Source organism: Homarus americanus, unplaced genomic scaffold (assembly GCF_018991925.1).
Source record: "Homarus americanus isolate GMGI-L3 unplaced genomic scaffold, GMGI_Hamer_2.0 scaffold5589, whole genome shotgun sequence".
Classification (NCBI taxonomy): Eukaryota; Metazoa; Arthropoda; class Malacostraca; order Decapoda; family Nephropidae; genus Homarus; species Homarus americanus.
This window is the reverse complement of record NW_024736650.1, coordinates 4,591,420-4,606,511: the sequence shown is the minus strand read 5'-3', so window position 1 is coordinate 4,606,511 and position 15,092 is coordinate 4,591,420. Positions and strand designations below refer to the sequence as shown.

The 15,092-nt window shown below is 41.1% G+C and overlaps 1 protein-coding gene across 1 annotated transcript; it reads left to right on the top strand.

The window, feature by feature from the left end:
- The first annotated feature begins 2,739 nt into the window (after positions 1-2,739).
- Positions 2,740-14,085, top strand: LOC121872244. The gene is made up of 5 exons (XM_042374911.1): positions 2,740-2,848; positions 4,169-4,354; positions 10,763-10,879; positions 11,804-11,901; positions 12,748-14,085. Exons 1-5 carry the CDS (start codon positions 2,740-2,742, stop codon positions 12,949-12,951), a joined length of 714 nt encoding a protein of 237 aa, XP_042230845.1. The 3' UTR covers positions 12,952-14,085.
- Positions 14,086-15,092: the final 1,007 nt, after the last annotated feature.

The window sequence follows — 15,092 nt, the reverse complement described above, 5'->3', positions numbered from 1 at the left end:
CCCCTGCCTACCTTAGCACCCCTCTTGTACAATGTCCAGGGCCAGTGTCGCCACGCCCACAACGACCACGGGTCACGGCGAGGCACGGGCAGCCAGCGGGCAGCGTGGAGCCTGTGCCCTGGTAGAGCTAAGCTACTCATGGTAAAGAGTAATCCCAGTAGGCGAGGAACTTGCGTGTAAGTGTCCCGTGGAGTGCTTGAGGGTAGCGGGAGCAGTGTGAACAGTTATGGTCGCGGCGCCGCGTATGTGTGATCTGCTGCTGCTGCTACCACCTGCCTCCCCATCACCTCCACCACCCCCACCAATACCACTACCAGCATCACCACAATCACGAAGGCCGGGCATTCCTACTTCCTGTTTGTATATATGTGTTTGTATGTGAGCAAGTACCTAGTGCTCTTGTCTGCACTGTGCCGTATGGAGAATGCAGTAGCTGCCAACCAAGTAGTATTTAAACCCATGTCACTTGTTAGGTATGTCTATTTGTCTGTGTATTAAGTACTGTACTTTGTGACCTAGTGTGAATTGTTACACAGCTGAATTTGGGCTACGAAGAAAACATTCGAATTTGTTGAAGGTTGTTTACAAGTCAACCTTTGATCTGTTATCACTAAACCTGAATCCTGTTTTCTAGGCAACACCTAACTGATAAAATTAATTAGGTTTAATGAAAATCGTTTTTTTTTTGTTAGGCGTTTAGTTCATAAACACACACACACACACACACACACACACACACACACACACACACACGCTTTTTCAATAAACCGTTTATTATTATTATTATTATTACACACTTCATCTTGTTGAAAGGGGTGTCGAGACCAAACTGTTGTGGATCCCCTCTCACATAAGCCTCAAAGAACATGACAGAGTGGATGCCCTCGCCAAACTCGCGTCTAACAAAGACACTGTTGAATAGGGTTGCCATATCTGAACATTCAAAAAAGAGGACGCTCCCGAACATCTTTAAAAAAACTTACCTTTGCTTAAAGCTGAACATCTTCATTCCCTTAGCTGCTGTCTTCTCCCCCCACTGTGTGTGTGACTTAGTGTGCCCATGCAAACTTTTCTGTAGATCGGATCTTTTTCAGTATTGGCTGATTGCTCTTTAGAAAGGTATAGAAGTCACTGCAAGATGTTTCCCGGAAGTTGTACTGTACAGTCAGAATGCCTTTCATTGTTTAACACTCAATTTGTTCCTTTCCTTTGTCCATTGACTTTGCATCAGTGAAAAAACTTTCTACATTTGCATTGCGAGATGATATAGCAAAGAAGAATTGTGCAATTCTTAGCAATTCTGAGTGACATTCAATGTTTGATTTTTCAAAGTATCTGGTCCACTTTTTGTGCTGGCAGATTACTAAATTCTTCATCACTTGTAATTTTCCACAAACTGCTTCAGGTTACTAACTTGGTCAAAACACTTCATCAACTTCTACCCCCTTATCAATCAAATATTTGACAGCTAAGTTGACAACACCGTACAGGCGTACAAGTGACTTATCAGCTGACGAAAACTGAACGAGATCTCTACGGTTTCCACCTTCCCTCCCTCTCTCTCTCTCCCGTCATTACAGTTTCATGTTTTTTTTTTCCGTGGAGAAAATGATGGAAGCTGAAATTCCGGACTTTTGAAGAATTTTAAAAATTCCTTCCGGATGAAGATTTCGAGACCTAAATGGAGGACATGTCCGGGAAAATACGGACGTATGGCAACCCTACTGTTGAATACAACCTGGGTCTATCAAAAAGAACCCCTAAAACTGTAATTAGGAAGGAACTTAATGATGAATTTGACGCAAGCAGACCAGTGCAAACCTGCATTAATTTATCCATTGTTTACCATGATGAGATGTATGAAGTGAAACCTGTATATGGAGCAAGCAACGAGATTCAAGTTGTTGTAACCGCTAGACTAAGGTTAGGATATAAGTACCTCTGGCAGTATATTCCTTACGCAGATGTGAACAAGACTAAATATAAAGTGTGTGGCCAAACATATGGCCACACACTTGAACACTACGTCCTCGACTGTGTGAAGATAGAGCCTTTTAGAGACAGGTTCAAGCACACTGTGTGTGAAATGGCACAACACTTCATCTCTAATGGCAAGATAGCCGACATATTAAGATTGTATCCATTTTTTTGCACTTAGTAGCTATATCAGTTCCCATGTATAGAATCAAACACACAATGTGCTTGAAAACCTCTCATGCAAATGTGATTAACAAACTGTGCGGCCAGACATGTTGTCTCACACTCCTGTACTCACGCAGTTGCGAATAAGTTACCCTTTATGTATAGAACTAAACAAAGAATTTATTCGAAATAATGTGTTATATTCAGTGCCATGATATCCTGACCACGGGGGTTAGTTATTCTGACCCTTTGTAAACCATACTCTGAAATCCTTTTGCGCTACCACTCACAGGATGAGTATGGGGTGCACAATAAACTAGCCGCTGCAAGTGGCAAAATTAAAATTAATTCAAACTTCGTTTTCAGTCCTCATGGTTTGTGGTTGTACTAGGCCCTGTTCTGGTGATGCGCCCATAGTCATTTACTTTAGGCTTTAGAGTTTAGACTATGGATTCAGCTGCCAGTCTGTAGGCCCCACTTCCTCATCTCTCCCCAGCAAGAATTATCAACACGCTCCCACCAACAATACAGTGCAAAGATTGACGATCATCTGATATACAAAAGTGACAATTTAAAATCGAAAGGAAATGGAAATTAATGTTAGATAGTGACAAGTGGGTGGCCCGTCGTCAGTGGTCACGGCCGACGCAGCCCTCACCGCCCACCGGCCTACTAGATGTAAAAACAAGATTAACAACTTCACCAGGTGAAAAATGAAAATTCCTAACTACATCATATGAGAAACAACAACCCTCTCCAACACCCTGTGAACCGAACAATATTGATGTAACTTGTGACTTGGTCACCAGTCATCTGTTAAGTGTTATGTGATGTCATCTTATGATTAGTAAACATTTTCACTTAAGAACAACAAAGTCAGTTTTTACGAAGATAATATACCAAGCAACTCCTCCACAACCACAGCTGCCACAAGATACTCGCATCAAATTTTCTTCATTATTTAAGCAAATATACGAACTGTTGGAAACTTCTCACGATTCAAAACAATGATGATTAGTTTATTATTATAAAAATGTTACCTTTGGTTTGTTTAATATTTATCCCGACAGTGAGTAATACAACCGAAAATAGATCCACCAATCACAATCAACATTACATACAACCTTACTTTACCAAGTATTGACAGGTTTATTTTGTGAGTACGAGACCCAGGCTGGGGTCAGCTATAACATATACATTAAGAGATCTCGCTTACTCTTCTCTCTCCTCCTCTGTCTCGCCATCCGTCTTACACTGGTAATGACACCCTCATGACCCTCACCACAGTGCCACAAGGTCATGAAGGCTAGTGATATAGTAAATCAGGAGTAACTGACGCCCGTATTATTAAACATCTTTCCTTGAAGAGGGTCGTCGTGTTTCAACCCGAGTTTTTAACTAAATGAGTCCCGCAGTGCAGTACTTAACGGGGTGGTGTGGAGGTAAAATTAACTAATTCCAATATTATAAATTAATTTTATTGGAATTAGTTAAGTACTGTACTGCGGTGTCCCTCAGACTCATTTAGTTAAAAACTCGGGTTGAAACACGACGACCCTCTTCAAGGGAAGATGTTTAATAATACGGGCGTGAGCCTTGTGGTGTGACCTTCTCGTTGTCCTCTGTTTTGGTAGTTAGCCTGGCTGTCTGAGGCCAAGAAAAAATATCTTGAGGAATACAAAATTGGAATCATAATCTTCTATGAATACCTTTCCTGTAAACTGACCTTCCATAAACCTTCGTGAAACAATTATTTTATAGATTTTTTATAAATTATCTGCAATACCAGATAAATAATATAAAGGACACATTATAGACAAATTAAAGTGTTTACTGTATTTACATATAAGGTTCGTAATCATGTTGTTGTGACGTTGTGTCTGCTGTATGTATTGGAGCTATCATATAGGTATTGACTGATATAAAATGTTCATACCAATTTCCAGCTGTACGTGTTTGTTGTATGTTGACGGGTTTTCTGCTGCTGAAGTTGTTCATGACTATAAAATTTATTTCTCTATTACAGGTGTGAGCGAGCGATTAGCTGCTTTAGTGCCAGGAACCTCGTTTTTCCTCTTCGGGAGTGGTGACGGAAGTGGGCGAGGGCTGGTGCAACGCAGGAAGGAGGTGGGTTGGTTTCGGCGACCCGTCCACTACCCTACACTGCTTCACGACGTTGGGGCGACACCCTCCTCCAGATACGGCCTCACAGGTGACCACTGTTACACCTTCAGGAGCTCTAGTGATAGTTTATCATGTTTCTCTTGTTTGTTGTTGCATATTTGTAGTTTGACATTAGTTTTAGTCATAGTTGGTATGTACTGTATAATGTTAACTGTAATTTTATAATTTTAGTTTTCTCTCTACATATAAGAGATAATTTTAAAGTGTATTCTTATTGTATGGAGGTTTAGAAAGTATATATTATTGATCTGCTCTATTATCCATGTGTATGTAGTAGTACTTACTTGATAGTTGCTTATGGGTTGAATACGTCTGGGTCACAATATTTAATTCTTCATAGTTTTGGAACCCGGCCTGAACACCCCAACATGAGAGATAATTATAGTGACAAGCCAAACAGTCCACACCCACAAAGGTTCCTACATTGAGTATTCCTCGTAAGTGAACATATAAAAATAAACCTCACTGGTTGATTTGATCTTAAGTACAAAAATGATGTCCAAAAATAGCCCCACAATTAACACTGAGACTCTGCCTTACCATTCACATAATATCAGTTTGGAGACAAAGTTTAGGTAGAGGATCTTTTCCTTACGTGAATATGCATAGGTAAAGTAGTCTCAGTGTTATTTGATGTTGTAATCATAATGTTTTCTTGTACTTCAGCTTATTTTAACCAATTAAGCGTTTCTACTGTTGCGTATTAGAAGTTGTTAGGCTGATTGATCTCTGTGAGTGTGGAGGTGGTGGGGCTGACATATATCATAATGTATCATTAAGAAGTAAATATTAATAAATAATGCAAACAAAAATTACGATAATTTTCATGCTAATTATCTATATATCTAGCATATTTACTCTCCCCTTTGTGTTTTCATGTACACAACGTGAATTTGATACTTATATATACATAATACTTAATACGAGTATATCGGTAATTGACAAGCCATTTGTACGTACGGTAAGTTATTCTTGATCACAGAGCATTTAATAGAGCAAGGTGTAGCATCTAGCTTCAGGAGGTGATATGTCACCTGTCTCCACCACTGCTTGGTCATAACACACACTGACTGTCAGTGCGATGTTATGCAAATAATTGTGTATCTTATGTAACACTCGACTGTTTATAGTACAAAAAGACAAGCTAAATAAACAGATGTCAGCTAAAAGAACAAGGAACCAGACAACAAATTGATATATAAAATTAATTTATTTAGTTTTATCATTATTAAGCGATAATATTGGCTGACAGAAGCGGACTGTCATAACACCCCTCTTTGTGTGGTCACTCCCCGCCTCCTGTAGCTCGTTCACGGAACCATCATGCGCAACCACTCACCCATATCAACACACATACCTATGAACACACACACTATCGTGTACACAGCCCGATGTGAATGCGGGTACGTGTACATGACACACATACATTCAGTCACGCACATACTGTATATTGCCAGACATCCTTGCAGCTGCTTGTCATAACAGTCTCACAGGAGGCAGCTGCTGTCAAGGACACTCTACAATTAGTCTATATATTCTATTTTTAAATTTTTCTATGATTTTCCGAAACGTTAGTAATTAAAGAAACTCAACTTCGTCAAGATGTTTGTGTTTTCCCTGGTTCTCTTCTCCGTACACCGTATGTCGCATTAAATAAATTTGATAGAGAAAACTGCAGATTAAACCTCAAAAAGTGAGGTTTTTACTGAATAAGGATAACTTTTTATTTTTGTTTCTCGGAATAAATGAAAATTAATTTGTATATGGTAAAATTTGTTCCGTTTTATTTGAGGCGTCGATTACCATCATAAAATATCAAAATTACAGCTTTAGTAGGTTAGGTAAGGTTAGGTAAGGTTAGGCTAGGTAAGGTTAGGTAAGGTAAGATTATGTAAGGTTAGGCTAGGTAAGATTAGGTAAATGTTAGACTAGGTAAGGTTAGGTAAATGTTAGGTTAGGTAAGGTAAATGTTGGGTTAGGTTAGGTTAGGTTTTGCGTGAAACTTTTCTTTTACATACATTTATGGCCAGAGCCGATGCTGGGGAAGTCAAGGCCTCATCACCGCAGTCTCAGGCCGCCTATATAGCCAGAAACCGGAAGAATATCATCGATGTTGTCGTCGCTGTTGAATACTTGGCCATCCACATGAAAATGGCTGGCCAGCCCGTCCACAACCGAAAGCTACTTGAATATCTGGTGACTCGCTTTCCCACGGGAGTTGACCACAATTTGGTTCATGAGCTTCAGGGAGTGTTTCAAACCCGACGCTTCATGAAAAATGGCCAGCCACTCAACAGCATTGTTATCCTTTGGGGAGGAACTGAACCCCCTCCCCCTCCTTATATCAATTTGATTATATCCCTGTCTCCCACCATACCAACTCACCCTCATGGACTCCAAGCCTGTCTCCTGCTTCAAATGCTAGAGGACTGGACGTAGAATATCAACTCATGCTGGATATAAGAACATAAGAACATAAGAATGGAAAAAACTGCAGCGGGCCTATTGGCCCATACTGGGCAGTCCCATTTACACCCAACCCCTATTGCTCATATATCCAACCAACCTATGTTTGAAGCTATCCAGCGTATTCGAATTAATGATGATATTTGGTAACTTGTTCCACTCGTCCACTACTCTATTTCCAAACCAATGTTTACCTATTTCGCGCCTATAAGAGCTATGCGACTGGTGTTCGGGGTCTCACGACTCTCGCGAGTGTGAGCTTCTTTTGGCCATGCGCTCCAAGTCAGCCTCAGACATTCCCGACAACGGCGAGCTACCTGTTACGACGAAATGGAAGTGTCCTTGCTGTGGTAAGGTGGGAGAAAACGTCTGGTATGGCTGTGCCACACGTCGTCTTGCAATTCCAAATAGGTTCCCAGGCCCTCCGTATACTCCTCCACTCACCACTGACAAGATTCATATACTACGTTTTAAGAACAAAATCGCCTCACTCAACACCTAGCTGACGGACCTTAAGAAGGCAATGCAGGAACATTTAGGAATACAACAGGAAAGAGACTTAAAACAACAAGTATGACAAACTCCGGAAACTGGCTGAATCCGCCATTCAACAGAAAGCGGGAGTAGAAGAGAAGCTCAAGAAGGGCAGACATGATCGATAACGGCTGATCAAGATGGAGAAATGGAAACAACACAATTCCAACGAGATGAGAAAGTAGGTTATGATCATGGTAAACAGAAACTTGAGCTAGGAAAACAGAATCATATGCTCCAAAAATTATACTTAATGACTCGTTAACATGAATTCCTTTGCCATCACTTTGCCAACTACGCTACGGCTACTCACTCTCCCATCGGAAAGACCGCCAAAATCCCAACTCAAGCAAATGGACACCAATCCGGCACTCGAATAACCTCCACTAATAACTCGCAATAGATAACCGGCAAAGACCTCTCGCTCATCATAATCTAGAGCAGCTCACGTTTCTATCCTGGAATATACTGTGCACGGGTTCATCGCCCGTCTCAACACCCTCTACTGTTTCGTCGTTCTTCTACAAGAACCATTTATGAGAGGCACCCAGTTCACGCCCCTAAGCTTCTTCCAGGATATGTTATGTACTTCTCAACCATTCAGCACAAATTGATCAGAACGAGCCACAACGAGGTCACCCAATATCAACTCCTGCAACTCAACGTGGCAGGCAGTCACATTCATCTCTACAACGTCTAAGATCACGGACAAACCATGAGACCTGAACAGCTCCCAAACCCCACTGATTAATGAATATTATGCCTGGGCAATTTTAATGCTCGTCTTCCTGATCTTCCCGACCCCTTTGGCGGAAGCAACCTTAATGGGACACGCTTAGTACACTTCGTCAATACCTCCGCCATTATTACCCACACTCCACAAGGTCCAACACATACTATAGTTAGGATGCTTGACAACATTCTAAGTGCTGGTCTTATCAGTGACAGGCTAGAGGTAAGCCATCGCCGTTTCTTACTAGGTCCCCAAAGAGACCATACTCACCATATACGTCGGCACGTTATTTTGTGCATGATCATTATGTAGAAACGTTCCTCAAATATATGACAGCATGGTATAGATCATACGAGCCACAGTCTGTCACACAGTTCAGCGATGACTTGACGGACGCCATCAACCAACCTAACCTAATACTCTAGAGCCGCGGCAGGGCTCGGTGCTCGAGAGCTAATCGGCGACCCCACACTCTCTCTACCTGGAGCGTCCCATCCTTGGGAGCATTCCGCACTTAGATATTAATCCGACTGAAGTAAGGGCATCCTACATCGAACATCTTGCCTGAAGGCAGCGACTACTGTTCCTCGGCAACAGCAACAACAACCCATACTAGATTAGTTAGACATGAACGCCCGCTTCTGAAGCCATGTTGGGAATCAATGATCAACTTGTTCTTCTCCAGGTGATTTCGAATAGAGTTCTAAATTATTGCTAACAATAATTTGCCTACAATTGATGATAAACTGATTGGACGGTAGTTAGAGGATAGTGATCTATCTCCCTTCTTGAAAATCGGTATTACATTCGCTATCCCGCAGGATTCTGGTACTACACCCGTTTTTAAGGACATGTTAAACACATTTGTTTAGGGCATGCTAAGCTCTTCCTTACATTCCTTTAATACTCTGGCAAATGTCTCATTGGGACCTGGTGATTTATTAGGCTTTAGCTTGTCTATTTGCTTACTGACATCGCTACCAGGCACTACTATCTCGCTTAATCTATTTTCTTTACTATCTCGGTATATAGTAGGTGCCTCGGGTATCATGTTTAAATTTTCGGTGGTGAAAAGTGTTGAAAAATATTTATTCAGATTATTGCTCATTTCTCCGTCGTTATCAGTTAGCTCGCTGGTATCTGACTGTATTGGTCCAATCTTTTCTCGTGTTTTAGTTAGATACATTTGAAAGAATCCCTTGGGGTTTGACTTCGCCTCCCTTGCTACCTTCAGTTCATTATTCCTCTTTGCTTTTCTTATCTCGGCCTTAACCCTACCGGCCAATACCTTATAATAATCTCAGAGGAAAACTTCACCACGATTTATACTCCAACCTATAGCCTTCCCTTTTCTAGTAATATTCTTTAAATAATTATTTATCCAATTGGGGTCATTTTTGTCTGATCTGAGTTTTTTGTATTATATATTTTATCATTGCGCATTAAATAACTCACTACTTAAATTGTTTTGGAACTCATCAACCTCAGATCTTTTGATCAGGTCATCCTCAATCGTCATATTTAGTGAAGTTATCGTTGTCAGTTCTCCAGTTAAAGTGAGGTCGCCCTCTGTGGGTACATTGTGTGGGATCACCTCACGTGATGTCATGTAATTTACCCCCAACCATGATACCACTTCTCTCAGCTGCCTTTTCAAACTATCAAAGTTTGCCCTTCTGAAATCTGGGACTTTAATGGAATTTTCCTTGCGACTGCCATTAAATTCTAATTTTAATCGTACTTCTTTGTGATCGCTGTAAGCAAGTTCGTTCCCTATCTTGACATTAATAATGAGGTTTTCTCTGTTTGACAGAACTAAATCGAGTATATTATTACCCCGGGTGGGTTCGGCTATATGTTGACTTAGGATATAGTCCGGAACTGTTTAAAGAAAATCCTCTGATTCTGAGTTACCCTTAAGGTCGATCCAATCTATTTGGCTAAAGTTAAAGTCGCCTACTATACAGACATTGCTATGTCTGGAAGCCCTGTGCATTTCAACCCAAATAAGTCGCTCATTAACTCTATCAAGATTGGGAGGTCTATATATTACTCTTGTTATTCATTTTTCCCTACCATCGATTAATTATACCCAAATTGTTTTTGTATTACGCTCAGTTTTTATTTACGTATTTATTTCACACCTCAGATTATCCCTGACACAGATTGCTACCCCGCCTCCTTTCCTAATCTGCCTATCGGTATGGAATAATTTGTAACCTGCAATTTGGTATTCGACAGGTAACTCACGTTAGTCTAAGCTTATCCAGCATGCTTTGGTGAATGCTATTAAATCTATTTTTTCAGTACATACCAACGCCCTGATTTCATCCATTTTGTTTCTCTCCTACTGTTTGTGTAGTAGACATTTTGTATACACTCCTATACCTAACTATGTTAGAGGAAGTGACAATACCTGTGGAAGAAGCAGTGATGCACATTTATGACTGGAGAGCTTGGCGTCGGGCGCTTCTTGACTATAGATGTGCTGCTGACGAGTGATGTTACGTTGTGTAAAGAAACAAAGCTGTGTTACCTAAAATGATGTCTGCGATCTTGTTGCAGAAGGCGAACTCTATGTTAGAACATATTTGTAACAGCAATCATGAATTTATTATTATTATTATGATTATTATTATTATTATTATAGTATAAGAGTGTAGGTGTTTACAAGGTGTTACAAGTGAGTGCTGCTCCCGGCAGGTGTGGGCGTTATCCCCTACATGATGAACGTGAACATGACCCTAGACACCCAGGACCTGGCTCTGGGACGTCGAGTCGCTGCTGCCCTCCGAGCTTCCTCTCCCGGCGGCCTGCCAGGTAAGTCCTGCTCTCTTGTTGACTTTAATATCTGTTTTTCTGGTGCATCTCAATGAGGATTTTCAACAGGTGCTTCTTGCAGATGTATCTCGGATTCTTATAAGTTGAGACCGAGACCAATTATATTTTTATCCTTTATTTGATCCCTGTGAATAAGACGAGTTTTTAGTATAATTATTTCATTAAAAAATATAGTCTCGGTTCATACCAGTATAATATTTTTAAGGGTTTCAGATCCCTGGATGATAGAAGGTCAGTGTATCTTAAAACATGGTAATATTTTTTCAGTTTCCTGATATACATGAGTGACTAAATGTACACTCTTCAGTTCTTATTTATTTATTGGGGTTATATCTATTACATCAGGTCCGTTGATCATATCCAGGTATTTATTATACTTAAAATACGTAAACATAAAGTACATGAATTTTGCTGAAGTTCGATATCTTTGGGACTTCATTATCATTCTCCCAAGGCTAAATACACACAATATCAGTGCTCAGTGCCAACTTGACCAGTGATGGAAACTTGGCCTTGTTCAGCTGCCAGAAATGAATTAGGGTCTCAACTACTACATGGATCACCTTGCCCGAGAAAATTGACCGCAACCAAGGAACTCTCAAACTCTAGTCAATGTTTACCAGACTCAGGTAGAGGATTAGTGGTCTACAGTAGGTAATGAGGTGACTCCCCGACCCGAACCCAAACTTAACCAGAAGACAACTCCCTCCCAACACGCCTGAAAAATAATCAATAAGGTCTCAAGCAAAAAATCCGAGATGAATGTCAAAGACTTAGACCGAGACGTGAAACAATGTCTCGAGACCTACATCACTGACATGAACAAATGTATCTCAACATGTACAGTGCAGTATACTCAACAATTTTATCTACACGTGTGTCTCAACAGATATTTCTCCACAGGTGTGCAGGCTATGGCGTTTCCCCACGAGGGCCAGATAGAGGTGGCCTGTAACGTGGACCTGCTTCCTGCCCACCTCGCTTCGGCTGGTTGCCACACGGTAGGTTTACCGTTTTAATTCCTACGAGCACTTTCTCTTTCTTTGGTTTACCTCATTTGTAATATCTCTTTCTTAGATACACCCAATGCTCTCTCTCTCTCTTGTAGGTACACTTTCACTCTCAGCATTCTCTCTTTCTCTCCTTAGTACATTCTATGTACACCCACTAAAAATTATTCGGCACCCTTACGGCGTGATACAATATGACACGGGTGCCGAATAATTTTTAGTGGGTGTACGCTTTCAGGTACACTATGTGCACTCTCTTTCAGGTGCACCTTATGTGTAATTTCTCCTAGGTAAACTCTACCTGCACGTTTTTCTTTCAGTGAGTTGAATCAAACCTTCCAAGACACACACCCTACTCTCCAGGACATATCACCATCACACCCTCGAAGACACATCACCACACCCTCCAGGACACATCACCATCACACCCTCCAGGACACATCTCCACCACACCCTCCAGGACACATCACTACCACACCCTCCAGGACACACCATCACACCCTCTAGGACACATCACCACACCCTCCAAGACACTCATGATCATAAGAGCTCATTGATTTGGACGCCACTGTGGTGTAATGGTCAACTGGGTCATGCAACTCGTTAACTTCTGGTATGGTTGTTGTGTTGGCGACAGCTTCTACACCTTAAACAAATTCAACGCCGAGGTGGTCCTTGGGCCGGCCATCCTCGTTACACGAGGGGCAACTATTATTATGTTACATCATTATACCACTAAGATTTAACATCCGCTCTTTCTCACAGATTGCTAGCCAGTTCTCATAATAAACGCTGACGACAGCTGCATGTCTAATTTGTTACCGCTTCCTCTGACAGATGAGGTTGTCCTTGGGCGGTCAGTATATGTACACGCCCGCAGATGTGATCGAAGGACGGGTCCTGAAGGAGGCTGGTGGCGTAGGTGTGGTGGGGAGGACCCTGATTGGTTTCACACCCGAGGAAGCGCGCTCCCTGGCTATCCACGCCCTTACCCACGGCCAGGCGGAGGCGTGGAGGAACGCCAGAGAGAGGAGGATGTAGTATGAATTCTAGGACCGGCTGAGCCTTCTGTGTGTTGACTTCTATTATGTTGAGGCTCATATATGCTGAACGTTTGTGGGTTAAGATTCATTTGTGCTGACTTCCTGTGTACTGGGACTCACCTGTGTTGACTTTCTTGTGTGTTGGATCTTTCTGGGATAAACATTTTATTTTTTAAGGCTACTATTCATTACAGTTAATATTACAATTAAAAAAAATAAGGGAAATTAATTCTTCAAGTTAAACAACGCTAAGATCTGGCTGGCAGTAAGTGGATGGAGCGAGAGAGGGGGCAAGATAGTCTTCCTAATATTCACTTGCTGAGGTCGACGCTTGTCAAAGAGAAATCAGGTCCATGTCCTCAAGTTGCTGGCTGTCTCTGTATTTTAAAATATGAGTGTAAAATATGGGCACTGAATACTGATGAATAAGCGTTAATTATCACTGAGCACCGCTAAAATTTGTTGAACTATAGACTAGCGTTAGGTGATGGTAAATAACATTGTTATATAGCAGATCAAGTACTGTAATACCTCCCGCGACACATTGCGTATAGACCACCATTATTCTAACTCATTGGTTTCCAATCCTTTTCATGTCATTTATCCATCAGGTAAATGTCGAAAATTTAAAACTTACCTAACCTATAAAGTGTCTAGTAAATCTTGGGTTAAAACGGATTCCTCATAAGTTTTAGGGAAGATGAAAACCTTAAAAATTAGGGGAAAATATAACTTAGTCAACTTTTGTATGCTATACATTCAACTGCTGTCAACATGAAACCTTATCAAAAACACCCCCCAAAAAAATCGCACACAATTAGTTTAAATAAGTTGAAACTTTCAAATTAAAAAGAAGAACAAGGCTTCATATGCAAAACACCCCAAAAGGGGCAATTACCCACAGCTTGGGAATTGGCGGGCCTCCTGTAAGCAATGTTTAAACACTCGACATGTAGACGCCGGCTGCGTATTGGAACCTGACATCATGTACTGCAAGGAAAGGTAGGAAGATAACATGTAGCCTCACTCTCATAGGATCTGCACTAATGAAAATAAAAATGGAATTTTTATTTACGTATTTTTGAAGGCTTATGGTGGTATTAAAAGTTGTACAATAAATGTATGGAATGGAGATTTTTTGTTTTATTTTAATTGGAGTCTGATTAAATATATAAAATAAATATAAATATCTTACTTGCGGCCGCTGGATTTCATCCAACGTCGCTGATTAGCTAGCGATGACATCGCTTATTAAGTTCCGCCCACTGAGTTACATCAAACAGTAGAAGCGGGATATTTACAAGTGAAAGTGGAGTTTTTTTCTTTTATAACAATGATTTATTGCGCTGTAGCCACCTGCAAATTCAACTCAGAAAAGAAGAAAAAGTTTGTATCTTTTTTATTCATTCCTTCGGGACATAAAGTTACGGGCAAAGTGGCTAGATGCCTGTAAAAGAAAAGATATATGAAAAACACCAAACAAGTGAAGTTGCGGCATACGATATGTTCAGTGCATTTTAAATCTGAATGTTTTAATTGCCATTTAGCAGTAGACAATGTAAAGCTTTCTTTAAACCCGCACTCACGTCCAACAATAAATCTACCGGGATTAGGAGGTGAAATCAAGAATGCTACAACGTACGAAGATCATATATTGTAAGTACACTCGCAACAGAAAGTATCGATGCATACTGTAGTGTGAACAATTTGAGACCAGTGACGATAGGTATTGGGAAAGGCGAGTTGTTCCAGCCGTATGTTGGCAGCCCTGTAATCCTGCTGAGCAGCTACTATGGCCTGGTCAAGTGAAACAAACCATTATAAATACGGTCGGGAAGTATGAAATATGAGGAGCTCCCTGTTAACAAAATTATTTGTGATACTTGTGAATATTGCCACATTAATTTATGCTACCAAATAAACCACTCAACCTGGTCGTCCTGAGGGGTGGTGCAGCGTGGACTGCCGCTCCGAGACCTGTCGTCTGTAGCACCAGTTTCGAGGTGTCGCCGAATCCATCGTGCAGCTGTGTTCCTGTGGACACCAACCCTCTGGCTAATATCTGTGACGCCGAACCCTTCATTATGAAGGGCAATACTAGCTCCTCGTGTTCCCTTTGAGGTTTCCATGTCGTCTGGC

Coding starts and splice junctions, on each gene's coding strand:
- LOC121872244 (XM_042374911.1), top strand. CDS start 2,740: ATGTTAGATAGTGACAAGTGGGTGGCCCGTCGTCAGTGGTCACGGCCG. Junction 2,849..4,168: donor AAGATTAACAACTTCACCAG/GTGAAAAATGAA, acceptor TCTCTATTACAG/GTGTGAGCGAGCGATTAGCT. Junction 11,902..12,747: donor CTTCGGCTGGTTGCCACACG/GTAGGTTTACCG, acceptor TTCCTCTGACAG/ATGAGGTTGTCCTTGGGCGG.